General features: G+C 44.8%; 1 protein-coding gene across 1 annotated transcript in view; it reads left to right on the top strand.

The window, feature by feature from the left end:
* Positions 1 to 15,572, top strand: part of ryr1b (ryanodine receptor 1b (skeletal)) — a 189,273-nt gene that overhangs the window by 87,398 nt on the left and 86,303 nt on the right. Inside the window, 21 exon segments of the mRNA XM_084334931.1 lie at positions 1,506 to 1,646; positions 1,945 to 2,218; positions 2,943 to 3,060; positions 4,163 to 4,295; positions 4,408 to 4,502; positions 4,634 to 4,769; positions 5,208 to 5,391; positions 5,866 to 5,977; positions 6,073 to 6,193; positions 6,826 to 6,995; positions 9,674 to 9,894; positions 11,092 to 11,182; positions 11,350 to 11,490; positions 12,483 to 12,643; positions 12,901 to 12,979; positions 13,825 to 13,914; positions 14,621 to 14,678; positions 14,681 to 14,760; positions 14,981 to 15,040; positions 15,046 to 15,054; positions 15,161 to 15,230. Of these exon segments, the coding sequence (XP_084191057.1) occupies positions 1,506 to 1,646; positions 1,945 to 2,218; positions 2,943 to 3,060; positions 4,163 to 4,295; positions 4,408 to 4,502; positions 4,634 to 4,769; positions 5,208 to 5,391; positions 5,866 to 5,977; positions 6,073 to 6,193; positions 6,826 to 6,995; positions 9,674 to 9,894; positions 11,092 to 11,182; positions 11,350 to 11,490; positions 12,483 to 12,643; positions 12,901 to 12,979; positions 13,825 to 13,914; positions 14,621 to 14,678; positions 14,681 to 14,760; positions 14,981 to 15,040; positions 15,046 to 15,054; positions 15,161 to 15,230 (2,544 nt within the window).

The following is a 15,572-nucleotide window of genomic DNA, read 5'->3' as shown; positions in this document are numbered from 1 at the left end:
ATATTGGCATTCAAATGTAATATCGGAAATTATCGGTATCGGTAAAAAATATAATAATAATAATAATAATAATAATAATAATAATAATAATAATAATAATAATAATAATAATAATAATAATAATAATAATAATAATAATAATAATAATAATAATAATAAATAATATTAAATTATTTACCCAGGCAAGCAAGTAAGAACAAATTCTTATTTAATTTATTGTCAAAAGTGTGCATAATGTTGTGTTAATTCCACGACAAGAGATATGTAATGTTAATTACCTGAAATTATTACGTTTTTTGGGAGGTGGGGGGGGGGGGGGGGGGGGAGACCCTGTATATATCGGTATCGTTTGATATCGGTATCGGAAATTAAGAGTTGGACAATATCGGTATATCGGATATCGGTAAAAAAGACAATATTGAACATCCCTACTTTACAATGTTCTGCCTCTTCGAATGTCCTGACTTTTTCTTCGATTTAGGTTTAGGCGTGTTTATTTCGCATGTAGAAACAAGGAAAGAGAAATGCAAATAATATCAAAGCAGCACAGTTCAGGTTAAAGTCAGAAGCTCCAAGGGGTTTATATACAGTACGTGAGACCTTATCAATCATCAAAACAAATCAAACGTATTTTTTTTTATCCACCTTTTCTCCCATTTTCTATATTTTCTCCCATCCCAATTTCGTATCGTCCAATTCAACCCTCCCCTGTCACGAACGCTGTTTCTTGCCTCCCACAAGCCGGCTGCAATGTGGACTAAGTCATACATAGCACAAGTCCCCTCCGGTACTTGAGGTAACAGCAGTCGCATCTTTTCACCTGCGCACCTCGATCTCTCAGTGGCGAGGAGTAACGCGTGGGAGGCTCACGCTGCCCCCGACACTTCCTGATTCTACTGCGCAGGCGCACACCAACCGACCTGTAGGAGTCGCTGTCCACAACGCCCGATCCCCACCCATCAGTTTCCCACCCCCTAATACGGCCAATGTGTATTAGTATGAACGACCAGCTAAACTGAAAGCAATGTCTCCGCATTCGTGGCGAGCGCCTTGCCCACTACGCCACGTAGCCGCCCTAACAAATCAAACGTATTTATGACTATTATTGATATTACAGTTGGTAATAGGGATGCTCGATATTGGCTTTTTTACCGATACCGATATTCCGATATTGTCCAACTCTTAATTTCCGATACCGATATCAACCGATATCAACCGATACCGATATATACAGGGTTTCCCCCCCCAAAAAACTGAATAATTTCAGGTAACTAATAATTTCACTGGATATATATATAACAAATATTGTTATTGTTTTTTTTTTTTTTTTTAACCGATACCGATATTTTCCGATATCACATTTTACTGCCGATATCGGCCGATAATATCGGTCGGCCGATAATATCGGACATCCCTAGTTGGTAACCATTGCTTTTGTTCCCCTGCGGTCACTGACTGCATGTTAATGTCGTCTTGTGGTGTGAACCTTCATCTCCTGCCCTCAGGTGCGCACATTGAGGAGGAGGCTGAGGAAGCGGTGGTGGACACCTCTCTCAGGGGAAGGCTCATCAGTTTGGTGGATAAGGTCAAGACATTCCGCAAGAAGGAAGAGGAGGAGCCAGAGCCCGAGGAAGAACCCAAACCCAGTAAGTCTGACATCAAACTACACTGCAAAAAATAACCCAGACCCAGCTAGATTAACATCAAACTACACTGCAAAAAATTACTCTGACCCAGTAAAACTAACAGTCAAACTACACTGCAAAAAATAACCCAGACCCAGCTAAATTAACAGTCAAGCTACACTGCAAAAAATAACCCAGACCCAGCTAAAAGCTACACTGCAAAAATAACCTAAACCCAGTAAGACTACTAGTCAAACGAACACAGCAAGTCAATCCATATTGCAAACATATAACATCTCTCTCTTTCTCCCTTCCTAAGGCACCCTGCAGGAGCTGATCTCCCACACGATGATCCACTGGGCTCAGGAGTCGTTCATCCAGAACCCTGAGCTGGTGCGCCTGATGTTCAGCCTGCTCCACAGGCAGTACGACGGGCTGGGAGAGCTGATCCGGGCCCTGCCCAAGGCCTACGCCATCAACGCCGTGTCCGTCCAGGACACCATGGACCTGCTGGAGTGTCTGGGCCAGATCCGCTCCCTGCTCATCGTCCAGATGGGCCCCGAGGAGGAGAGGCTGATGATCCAGAGCATCGGGTCAGTGAGGGGTTAATGATGTTGTTGTGATCCAGAGCATCGGGTCAGTGAGGGGTTAATGATGTTGTTGTTGTGATCCAGAGCATCGGGTCAGTGAGGGGTTAATGATGTTGTTGTTGTAATAATAATAAACTGTTTTTGTATAGCACCTTTCATACAAGAATTGCAGCCCAAAGTGCTTCACAGCAGTGATGTAAACACAAAATAGACATCAAATGAGCAGATAATTTATATTAAAACCTCCCGGAAAATGTGTTAATAATACATTTCTGTCACTCAAATAAAAAACGTAAAGATTGTAATAGATTTCTTATAGTTTATGATGGATTTCTGACATTAAAATCTATAAAATACTTTCTTTTTTTTCCTGACAAAATAAAAGCAATGCATAAAGTGCAGACATAGAATGAGTATAAAAATAGACGGAAGAAGAGCAGTGATGTAGCAGAGACATATGATAGGAGGGGAAAGCTGTCTATCAGCGTCTCAGTCTTGTTTATTCAAAGACAGGATATGATGTCCTTTCCCTTGTGCCATATTAAGACAAGTATACTTAGAAGCAAGAGGGGGGCAGTGCAAAGTGTTAAAATCTCTCTCTCTCTCTCTCTCTCTCTCTCTCTCTCTCTCTCTCTCTCTCTCTCTCTCTCTCTCTCTCTCTCTCTCTCTCTCTCTCTCTCTCTCTCAAATGACAGAATTGTATTATTTGATGTGTTTTCTTCTCTAGGAACATCATGAACAACAAGGTGTTCTATCAGCACCCTAATCTAATGAGAGCCCTCGGTATGCACGAGACCGTCATGGAGGTGATGGTCAATGTGTTGGGCGGTGGAGGAGACTCCAAGGTAATTTTCTTCCTGATTTCCAGCGTGTCTTTCATTGAGTTGAGCTTTAGACAGAGCAGCGTGTCTTTCATTGAGCTTTAGACAGAGCAGCGTGTCTCTCATTGAGCTTTAGACAGAGCAGCGTGTCTCTCATTGAGCTTTAGACAGAGCAGCGTGTCTTTCATTGAGCTTTAGACAGAGCAGCGTGTCTTTCATTGAGCTTTAGACAGAGCAGCGTGTCTCTCATTGAGCTTTAGACAGAGCAGCGTGTCTCTCATTGAGCTTTAGACAGAGCAGCGTGTCTTTCATTGAGCTTTAGACAGAGCAGCGTGTCTCTCATTGAGCTTTAGACAGAGCAGCGTGTCTTTCATTGAGCTTCAGACAGAGCAGCGTGTCTTTCATTGAGCTTTAGACAGAGCAGCATGCCTCTCATTGAGCTTTAGACAGAGCAGCGTGTCTTTCATTGAGCTTTAGACAGAGCAGCGTGTCTCTCATTGAGCTTCAGACAGAGCAGCGTGTCTTTCATTGAGCTTTAGACAGAGCAGCGTGTCTCTCATTGCACTTTAGACAGAGCAGCGTGTCTTTCATTGAGCTTTAGACAGAGCAGCGTGTCTCTCATTGAGCTTCAGACAGAGCAGCGTGTCTTTCATTGAGCTTCAGACAGAGCAGCGTGTCTTTCATTGAGCTTTAGACAGAGCAGCGTGCCTCTCATTGAGCTTTAGACAGAGCAGCGTGTCTTTCATTGAGCTTTAGACAGAGCAGCGTGTCTTTCATTGAGCTTTAGACAGAGCAGCGTGTCTTTCATTGAGCTTTAGACAGAGCAGCGTGTCTTTCATTGAGCTTTAGACAGAGCAGCGTGTCTCTCATTGAGCTTTAGACAGAGCAGCGTGTCTTTCATTGAGCTTTAGACAGAGCAGCGTGTCTCTCATTGAGCTTTAGACAGAGCAGCGTGTCTCTCATTGAGCTTCAGACAGAGCAGCGTGTCTTTCATTGAGCTTTAGACAGAGCAGCGTGTCTTTCATTGAGCTTTAGACAGAGCAGCGTGTCTCTCATTGCACTTTAGACAGAGCAGCGCATAATGGACACAGTGTATCTCACAAGGATTTTCACTTCCTCCCCCCAGGAGATTCGGTTCCCCCAGATGGTGACCAACTGCTGTCGTTTCCTGTGTTACTTCTGTCGCATCAGCCGTCAGAACCAGCGCTCCATGTTTGACCACCTCAGCTACCTGCTGCAGAACAGTGGCATCGGCCTGGGTCAGTGTTCTATCGCCAGTCGACCTAGAGAAACAGACCAGAGGGGCTTTTTTTTATCATCCCATCGGTCGCTCTGCGTGTTAAACTAAGGTGTTTGTGGTCATGTTTGCAGGCATGCGTGGTTCCACCCCTCTGGACGTGGCCGCGGCTTCCTGCATAGACAACAACGAGCTGGCCTTGGCTCTGCAAGAGCAGGACCTGGAGAAGGTAGAAGAAGAAGCCAAACCAGGAACCATGAAACAATAATAATAATAATAAAAAGAAATGCTACATAACTTAACCAGAAGCTAGTAATCCACGACTTTCTTGGTCTCGTCCTTGTCTTCCTTGCGACGCAGGTGGTGACGTACCTGGCGGGCTGCGGGCTGCGCATGTGTCCCATGCTCCTCTCCCAGGGCTACCCGGACATCGGGTGGAGCCCCTGCGGAGGGGAGAGATACCTGGACTTCCTCCGCTTCGCCGTCTTCGTCAACGGTCGGCCTGCTTTTTCCAGAACCGTTACATTTTTGTTATTGAATGAATGAAAAAGTTTATTTTTGAACATGTATTCTCCACCTTCCTCCAAACAAATCGAATATCAAGCTCCTTCAAACAGAACAATCATAATGAGAAAATAAATTATAAACAAAAGGTCAAGAGCAATGTAGTTAGTTGTCATGTTCAAAAAAGGAGTAGAGGGAAGCTTAAGCTTATTGATCCCTACCCCCTTACATTTACTTTTTTTCTTCCATTAATTTGACTTGATATAACATAAATGAGTATAATACATTATATAATATACTTTTACTTATAGTACAAAAAGAAAAAACTTGAGTCGCTTGACAGCAGTAAATACAATACTACATAACACAATATAACATGTACTGTATGAGTAGAGAGTTGTCGCTCACGCTCTGACTCCTCCCCACACAGGAGAGAGCGTGGAGGAGAACGCCAACGTGGTGGTGCGTCTCCTCATCCGTCGTCCGGAGTGCTTCGGCCCCGCCCTGAGGGGAGAGGGGGGCAACGGCCTGCTGGCGGCCATCGAGGAGGCCATTAAGATCTCTGAGGACCCCGCCAGAGACGGGCCCACCATGAAGAAGGACCGACGCTTCATGTAAGTACTGCACTTAAGTACAATTTCAAGCTACTTTAAATATATGAAGATGATATACTTTCACATTTGAAGCCTGTCCACCACTGTCCTGTCCAAGAGGACATAATCAGAGCAGCATAACTGGACCACGTACCACTTTAACAGAACCTTTAGAGGTCAAGAGATCAATGATTGAACGCTCCCAAGCACTGGAATACACAAACGTCATGTAGAATGCATACTTTTACTTTGGATACTTAAGTACATTCAATAGCAAATACTTCTTTACTTTTACTTAAGTGGAATTTGAATGGAGGACTTTTACTTTTACCCGAGTACTCATTCATCTGGGTATTTCTACTTTTACTTACTTAAAGGAACTGTGTACTTCTTCCACCACTGTATATGACACTCGAAATCTAAGAATCGTAGAAGACGATTGTCTTTTGCACACATTAGCAAATTAGTTGTTGTCCCTCGTCCCGTGGTTGACAGGTTCGGAGGTGAGGAACAGCAGGAAGAGAACCGTGTCCACCTGGGAAACGCCATCATGTCCTTCTACTCTGCCCTCATTGATCTGCTGGGCCGCTGCGCCCCTGAGATGCATGTGAGTAAGAGTGGCTTCTTCAGACAAAAACAGGAGAGAGATGGTTGGTTTTAGCAGAGAAATAACTAGAATGATGCCTATCTCCATGCTCACAGCTGATCCAAGCAGGCAAGGGTGAAGCGCTGAGGATCAGGGCCATCCTGAGGTCCCTGGTGCCCATAGAGGACCTGGTGGGAGTCATCAGCTTGTCTGTGCAGATTCCTTCCTATGGGAAAGGTAAGATTCAAAGGCATCTTCCACTCAGTCTTAAAGGAATAAGCAAATGTTATGGGTAACATGTTCACCATCTTCTCCAGATAATGTAGATATCAATTTCTTCTCCGTGCAATTCAGTAGAAAGCTATCCGGCTGCAAGCTAGCTTAGCACAAATAAATGGAATGCGGATACGGACCACTAGCCTAGCTTAGTTTTTGACCAATACCCGGGCTAGCTGATCTGTATCCACTACAATTCTTTTGTGCTAAGCTTGCAGCCGGATTGCTTAGAGAGGGAATTGGTATCTATCTTCTTGTCTGACTCTGGAGAAGACGGTAAGTGCGTTTCACAAAATGATGGCGTGTTCCTTTAACGTCTCTTATTTTTCTGCCAATGGGGAGAGATAATTGAACTTGTTTCGATACAATTCAGCTGATGTCAAGACAAGCAACGATATCTTGAAATAATAGTGGTGTTATCTACTCCATTCAAGTCAGCTGTTTTGAGAAATATATCAGTGCAAGTTCAGCTGTATTGAAACGTGAAATTATCTTTTTCAAAAGACTCAAATGCACAATTGAATGTGTTGTTGTTGTGTGTTTTTTTTGCAGTGTAGCTATTCATAATATATATGACTCTGTCTCCACCCTAGACAGTCACATCATTGAGCCCAAGATGTCGGCCAGCTTCGTCCCGGACCACAAGGCCTCCATGGTTCTGTTCCTGGACAGAGTGTACGGTATTGACAACCAGGACTTCCTGCTCCACTTGCTGGAGGTGGGCTTCCTGCCTGACATGAGGGCCGCAGCCTCCCTGGACACGGTGAGCAGGCCGACTTACAGGAGGACAAATAAATCAAATCTCGAATCAAATTTATTTGTAAGGCCCGGTGGCAACACACGTTAATGTCCCCATGGTCCGGACACGTCTTCTTTAATTAGACAAGTCAAGAAGAAACATCACAATGAATCAAGAAAAAAACAAAAACACCATGAAATCCAAAATAAAATGTAAAATAAATAAATCAATGCAACACTCCCAGACATACCCCACGCGAAGGTAAGGAAAAACTCACAAAAAACCTAGCAATAGGAAAAAAGCACCACAGGCAATGTGGAGGGGAGAAACCTTAGAAGGGCCGTTCAAGGGGGGATCTCCCTTCTTAGATGTCGGTGATAGTAGTGTTGCTATAAATCAGGCGAAACAGTTGGTAAGCATGTACATATACGTGTAATGAAACACAAATAACTTATAAGTACATGCAATTGCAACTGGGGTACATAAGAACATTTTGAAAGATTGAAAATAGAGCTGATGATGGATCCATTTGAGGTAGGCCTATGGGGGGCGGCGCAGATAGGGTCGCATCCTCACGGCCATCATCACGGGATGTCCACCACTCCGGTCATCACCACGAGACATCCACTCACAGGGCGACAGGGAGACGGGGAGACGGGGACAGGCGTTAGACAGTTTGCGTGTTTGTGATGGGCGGACATAGCAATAGATACATGTAGTAAGCATATATGTGAATAGAATACACTAGGGCTGACCCCGATTAGTAGAATAGTCGACTAATCGATCGAAAGGAGCCGTAGTCGACTGCCAACCTCTTAGTTGAAAAAAAATTAATAAAAAACTATCATTAATTTTTATTTATTCTTTTTTTTATTCTTTCCAAAAGCAAAAAGGCCTAGAAGCGTGGCTAACGCTAATGGCACGCATACCAGAGAAGCTAACTGCCTAAGAAAACGGGCACAGAGGCACTGAAACAGGATTTCACCCATCTAATGAACACACTAGACAAAATATCAAGATGTATCCATCAGTGGACCAATTACATGCTTTTGCAGAGGACAAGAAGCCTTCAGTCGACTCCTTCAGACATTAAGCACCCCCCCACCGCCCAATGGAATGATACAAATATATTTTATATATTTTTTTAATACTCACATTTTTTTGCATTCTTTGGGGTAGTCGACTATCGGCAAATTTCGGCCAATCAAAGTCGACTATACAAATCCTTAGTCGAGGTCAGCCCTAGAATCCACTATACAGGGTATCTGACATGAGGGCCGCAGCCTCCCTGCACACGGTGAGCAGGCTGACTTACAGGAGTACAGATACACTACACAGGGTATCTGCAGGGGTATTAAAAAGTCTTAAAGGAAAACGCCAACATTTTGGGAAATTAGCTTATTTGCCATCTTCCCTGGAGTTAGACAAGAAGATACATACCTTTTTCATCTCTGTGCATGCGTTAGGCTTAGGGAACGCCCGCACCGTTAGCTTAGCTTAGCGTCAGTCACTGGAAGTAGGTTCCTCCAGCAGCCTAGTTCCCAGCCTACTTCCCAACAGTCACGAAATACACTCCAAATACAACTCCAAAATGTTCCTGTAAACATGTTGTGACCTGTGTATTTACCACGTGGAGAAATAAAAAATAATTGAATTAGACATTTACGTTTTCTAAGCAGATATACTCTGATTATATTTTTGCCTAACCACTCCTCTCTGGGCTCAGTGATTTCACGCGACGCAGTGCTACTTTCTAACCTGCAGAATAGATACCCTGCTATAATAAAAGCATGTTCAGATGAACCTGCAGATACCCTGCTATAATAAAAGCATGTTCAGATACACCACAGCTAGAAATATTCACTTTGATAGTGACTCTCATCACTTTGACCGTCGCAGTTGACCAATAAACTTGCAAAACCGTCGCGAAGACACGGTAGTGTATTTTGTCTCGACGGTGGCATTTTATGAGATTCACAAAAATGGGACCTTTTCCAAGTGACCTATTAAAATGTTATATGGGTTACAGAGCCCTCGGAGTAATCCGTTTCATATTCACTGTGGAGAGACGCCCACATGCACTCCATCACGGCATTTTCTCAAATGCCTCAGAGTCTGTCTCCCCGTCTGCATTCCCGTCTGTGGTGTAACTGTGGTGTTACACTGTAGTGTACAGTATCTCATCTACAACATCTTTCATGGCTAGAGTTATGCCTCTTTTGCCAATTCATCAGATTTTTTATGTAAAATCTGTATTATAACTAAATTAACTTAATGTACATTTAATATGCATACATTTATTTTTATAGTCATTGTAAACCATTGTAAATATTTTGGGAGTATTCAATGTAAATCATCACTTTATGGTACTTTTTAAGTATTGCAAAACTTTGCTTGTCTGAGGAAGGCAACAGTTGTGATTGGAGGATCAAGAAAAGAACGGGGTTTGAGATTATTTTTATAATTATCCTCTCTCTCTCTCTCTCTCACTCACTCACTCACTCACTCACTCACTCACTCACTCACTCACTCACTCACTCACTCACTCACTCTCTCACTCTCTCACTCTCTCACTCTCTTTCTCTCTCACTCACTCACTCACTCTCTCTCTCTCTCTCACTCTCTCTCTCTCTCTCTCTCTCTCTCTCTCTCTCTCTCTCTCTCTCTCTCTCTCTCTCTCTCTCTCTCTCTCTCTCTGACAGGCGGCCTTCTGCACCACTGAAATGGCCTTGGCCCTGAACCGCTACCTGTGCGGGGCGGTCCTGCCTCTGGTCACCAAGTGTGCCCCTCTGTTTGCCGGGACGGACCACCGGGCCATCATGATCGACTCCATGCTCCACACCATCTACCGCCTGTCCCGCGGCCGCGCCCTCACCAAGGCCCAGAGGGACGTCATCGAGGAGTGCCTCATGTCCCTCTGCAAGTCAGTTTGGGGCCCTTCACCTTCTGCTATTCAGTAGATCTAAAAGCTCACTTGGCGCACCACGATAGGACACGTACCGCGTGATCACAACGTCCTGGGTTTGAATCCGACCCAGGACGTGTGTTGCATCATGTCCTTCCCCTTCTGTCTACCTCGTTTCCTGTCTCTCACTGTCCTGTCCCCAATAAAGCAGACATGCCCTAAAAAACACATCTTTAAAAGCTGATTCACCACCAAAACCGATACGGACTAGTATGAATGACGTATATCATGCCAGTTAGGGTACCTTGTGTATACTGCACCTTGTGTATACTGTTTACTTTTACTCATACTCATAGTATACATTCAGATTACAATTCTTTATTGCCTATTTATTGTAACATAATATAACTGATAGGGCATTAGTGGTGGGGGAAAATATCGATACGTAGTAGTATCGTGATATTTTGCGTGGCGATACTGTATCGATACAAGGACGCCAAGTATTGATATTTTATTATTTATTATTATTATTTAAAAAAGAAATTGTATAAGGAAGATGCATTGTTCATTTCAATACCTGTAATAGTACAGTAGTCCACACACACGCACACGTGTGCATTCAGTTAAGTTGGAATATGACTGTAATACAAACAGTTCAGTTTGTCAGGTACATGCAACACAGATTACAGTGTTGACATCTGTCTGCTTGAGAAAATACCATTTGCTGCAATAAAAATTATTGAAGTGAGATGAACAGACTGAAAACGTTATTTTATTAGATAAAACATGTTGACAAAGTTTTACTTTGCAGTTGAAAAAAGGTAATAAATTGCAATATAGCGCAATATTAACATCGCAATACTCAGCATATCGCAATATATTTTTAATCGCAATACTATCGTATCGTGACTTAAGTATCGTGATAGTATCGTATCGTGAGGCCTCTGGCATACAGATCCTCATCTGCACCTTTGTTTACGCTGTTTATTTGTCTCATATTTTTATACCCAGATCAAATTTGATTGCCTATATTTACAGTATGTCTTTATACTATTATCCTGCCCATACCTGTACCTCCCCTCCCCCATGCTGCTATGACACCCCGACTTTCCCCAAGGGGATCAATAAAAGAATATTTTATCTTATGATTATCACAGTTACTGTTGAGGGCTGATGCGCCTTAACCCGGTCAATATGTCCTCTGCGTGTCTCCAGGTACCTTCGTCCCTCCATGCTGCAGCATCTCCTCAGGAGGCTGGTGTTCGACGTGCCCATCCTCAACGAGTACGCCAAGATGCCTCTCAAGGTGCCATGTAGAACACTTCTTCCATCATATCAAAACGAGTGTCGTTATCGCGAAAACAAAATCTTTTTGCGATAATATTCTTTTGCCGAACTTTCCATTTCAACCGTATACGCAATTGTTAACCATGCGGATGTATTCACCTCCATTCTGATTGGATCGTTCCACAGCTGTTGACCAATCACTACGAGCGCTGCTGGAAGTACTACTGCTTGCCCAACGGCTGGGCGAACTTCGGGGTCACCTCAGAGGAGGAGCTGCACCTCTCCAGGAAGCTCTTCTGGGGCATCTTCGAGTCTCTGGCGCACAAGGTGAGACGGCCACACACTCTGCAGAACCCCCACCTGGCGACCTTCTCAGCCGTCTACGGTTCCCAACAACAAGGCGGGTTTCATGGACGATTGGGCCACGTGGGTCACAGGCGGAGGGATGGTCACCCTGCAGCTGGCTGCCTCTGTGGAGGGTGTATTATACTACTTTATTACATGGCGTTTTAACATTCGCCAAAATGCTTGATTGTGACCATCCGTTGCCCCTAGCAGCGGCCAATTATTTCTCGATAATTCACCGCTGCTAGGGGCAACGCGCAATAATGACCGCTGCTAGGGGCAACATAGCGCTATTGACCAATCACAATCAAGCATTTTGATCGCAGTCACAAAAGCTAAGCTTTACCATTATGCACAGCTGCACTACATCAGGTGCAATCAAGTCCACACACCTGCCGATGACAGAGGAGCCACAGAACAACTGTGTCTGCATTTGATCTCGTCTTGTCGATGGTGTAAAATGAATTACGTATATTGTTAGTAAGTTAGCCCTGTAATAAGCAGGATAATGTATAGCTATACCTTAACTGCGTTTAGAACGCAGTCTCGGTCAATTATTTTGCGACAATGACCTCGTAGCTATACATTATCCCTTACGTATTATACTACTGTATTATACTACTGTATAGAGAGGCCAGGATTTTGTATGTTTTCTTCTGCTCTCTATCTCTCTCTGTCTCTCTGTCTCTCTCTCTCTCTCTCTTTCTCTCTCTCTCTCTCTCTCTCTCTCTCTCTCTCTCTCTCTCTCTCTCTCTCTCTCTCTCTCTCTCTCTCTTTGTCTCTCTCTGTCTCTCTCTCTGTATACTACTGATGATGTGTCCCGTGCCCAATTGTCCTGAGATTTGACCTAACCCAGGCCGAGATACGCCTCCCACATACATTACAGAACCCCCACCTGTCAATCACCTGCCACCTTCAACGACGCGGCAAATCTTGTGTAAGCGCTCACCACCTTTGACCTCTCTCCTCTCTAGAAATTTGATGCAGAGCTCTTCAAGATCGCCATGCCCTGCATCTGCGCCATAGGAGGAGCCATCCCTCCCGACTATGTGGACGCCAGCTACTCCGCCGTGGAGAAGAAGGCGTCGGTCGACGCTGAGGGCAACTTTGACCCCAAGCCGGTGGAGACGACCAAGTGAGTCTGGTTGGAACAGGATATTAATGGAAACATTGAATGTTTTAATTGAACCATTTACTGTATCACTGTGTGTGTGTGTGTGTGTGTGTGCGTGTCTGTATACATTTTGTTATGGTAAATGTTGGAAAATTGTGATTTTCCACATTTCCTGGGATATCTCTACATATTCCTCGTCAGTGAGGTAAATGTGAGAGGAAAATGTGCCACAGGATCCTTTTTGAAGTAATACTGAATGTGTATTTGTTCCTTCACAGTACCATCATTCCAGAGAGACTGGACGCATTCATGAACAAGTATGCAGAGCATACCCACGACAAGTGGGCCTTTGAGAAGGCAAGTTATGACAAACTGTCAAACTTTCATCTAACCCTTTTTTTTTTTATCCACTTTTTCTCCCATTTTCTATATTTTCTCCCATCCCAATTTCGTATCATCCAATTCAACCCTCCCCTGTCACGAACGCTGTTTCTTGCCTCCCACAAGCCGGCTGCAATGTGGACTAAGTCATACATAGCACAAGTCCCCTCCGGTACTTGAGGTAACAGCAGTCGCATCTTTTCACCTGCGCAGCTCGATCTCTCAGTGGCGAGGAGTAACGTGTGGGAGGCTCACGCTGCCCCCGACACTTCCTGATTCTACTGCGCAGGCGCACCAACCGACCTGTAGGAGTCGCTGTCCACAACGCCCGATCCCCACCCATCAGTTTCCCACCCCCTAATACGGCCAATATGTATTAGTACGGAAGACCAGCTAAACTGAAAGCAAATGTGGAGCGCTGGGCTCGAACTGACGAGCCCAGCGTCTCCAGATTTCGTGGTGAGCGCCTTGCCCACTACGCCACGTAGCCGCCCAACTTTCATCTAACCCTAAACATTTATTTTCATACCTGCAATGTACCCACGAGTAAATGACGTCAATCGACAACCATGTAAAAGAATAAACACTAACCTTCGTACTCTTTTACAGCTAAGGATAAGTACGATTGTTCATCAAACAGTGTCGAATTTGAGTGCTACAGTAAAAGTGCTGCATACACTTTTACTGTAGCACTCAAATTCGACACTGTTTGACGAACAATCGTACTTATCCTTAGCTGCCAGAGTTGTTGTAGACTTGTTGTACAGTCACTTTGGATAAAAGCGTCAGCTAAACGACTAAATGTAATTGTCTACTTTCAGATCCAGAACAACTGGACTTATGGAGAGGTGATGGATGAGAACGCCAAGACCCACCACATGCTCCGGCCATACAAGACCTTCTCTGAGAAGGTAATGAGCTTTCATGATGATATCTTATCATCACTTAAGACCATACGCTGCTGAAACGAGAATGTGTGCTCAGAGAACCTACCTGAAACCTAACCTGGGTAACCTACCCTGAGAACCTACCCTGGGTAACCTACCCTGAGAACCTACCCTGGGTAACCTACCCTGAGAACCTACCCTGAGAACCTAACCTGGGTAATCTACCCTGAGAACCTACCCTGGGTAACCTACCCCTGAGAACCTACCCTGGTAACCTACCCTGAGAACCTACCTGGGTAACCTATCCTGGGTAACCTACCCTGGGTAACCTACCCTGAGAACCTACCCTGGGTAACCTACCCTGAGAATCTACCCTGGGTAACCTACCCTGAGAACCTACCCTGGGTAACCTACCCTGAGAACCTACCCTGGGTAACCTACCCTGAGAACCTACCTGGGTAACCTACCCTGAGAACCTACCCTGGGTAACCTATCCTGGGTAACCTACCCTGAGAACCTACCCCGGGTAACCTACCCTGGGTACCTACCTGAGAACCTACCCTGGGTAACCTACCCTGAGAACCTACCCTGGGTAACCTACCGTGAGAACCTACCCTGGGTAACCTACCCTGAGAACCTACCCTGGGTAACCTACCCTGGGTAACCTACCTCGACTCCTGGTACCATACGCTGCAGCCCCACCATAAACCTTTTCTCCGCTGTGCTTCAGGACAAGGAGATCTATCGTTGGCCCATCAAGAAATCCATCAAGGCCATGCTGGCGTGGGAGTGACTATGGAGAAGGCCCGAGACGGAGAGATAGAGGTCGAGAAGAAGGTTCCCACGCCCAAGATCTCCCAAACCGCTCAGGTACACAGCAGAGGACATAACAAAATGTCCACCTTAACAACACATTTTGTGCGAGTCTAGTTGGACTCAGTGGCTAAGAGAGATGATGCAGAATCTTAACGATCTTTTGAAACAAGTTTAAGAATTGATACTACTGCGACTAATATTAAATTAAAATGACAGTGCAGTCATGGGCAGGACGTGTTAATAATAAACATGTATTCGTGTCTTACTTGCAGGCACTTACGACCCCAGCCACGGGTACAGCCCTCAGCCGGTGGACATTGGAGGAATGGGCCTCTCCAGGAGCTTCAGGTACACAGACATCGCTCAGAGCAGTGACGGGTGGAGGAGAATATGTCGGTGTGGCAGGAACTAGCTGATTGATTTGAACATTTGGATTTCTCTACTCTGTCATCAGTCTATGGCAGAGCAGCTGGCAGAGAACTACCACAACACCTGGGGTCGTAAGAAGAAGATGGAGCTCATGGGTAAGTGAGTCGGCATCAATCATACGTTGTTTTCAACATCCACTACTACTGGGGGGGGGGGGGGGGGGGGGGGGGGCGAAGGTGGCTCAGGAGGTAGAGCGATATTCTGATAATCAGAAGGTTCCCGGTTCGATTCTGGATCCTCCTGGCAGTGTGTCGATGTGTTAACCCCTCACTGCTCCAGTGAGCAGGTTGACACCTTGATTGTTTGCCTCCGTCGTCGGTGTGTGAGTGAATGTGAGTGTAAGGCGCTTTGGATAAAGCGCTACATAAATGCAGTCATTTATATATATCATGCTGGTAATATTGATGTACATAGCACTAAATGTGTATATTGGGAGT

This window comes from Notolepis coatsorum (genome assembly GCF_963971535.1).
Source record: "Notolepis coatsorum genome assembly, chromosome: 1".
In the NCBI taxonomy this organism is placed as follows: Eukaryota; Metazoa; Chordata; class Actinopteri; order Aulopiformes; family Paralepididae; genus Notolepis; species Notolepis coatsorum.
The sequence above is the reverse complement of the archived record's forward strand: the minus strand, read 5'-3'. Positions and strand labels throughout refer to the sequence as shown.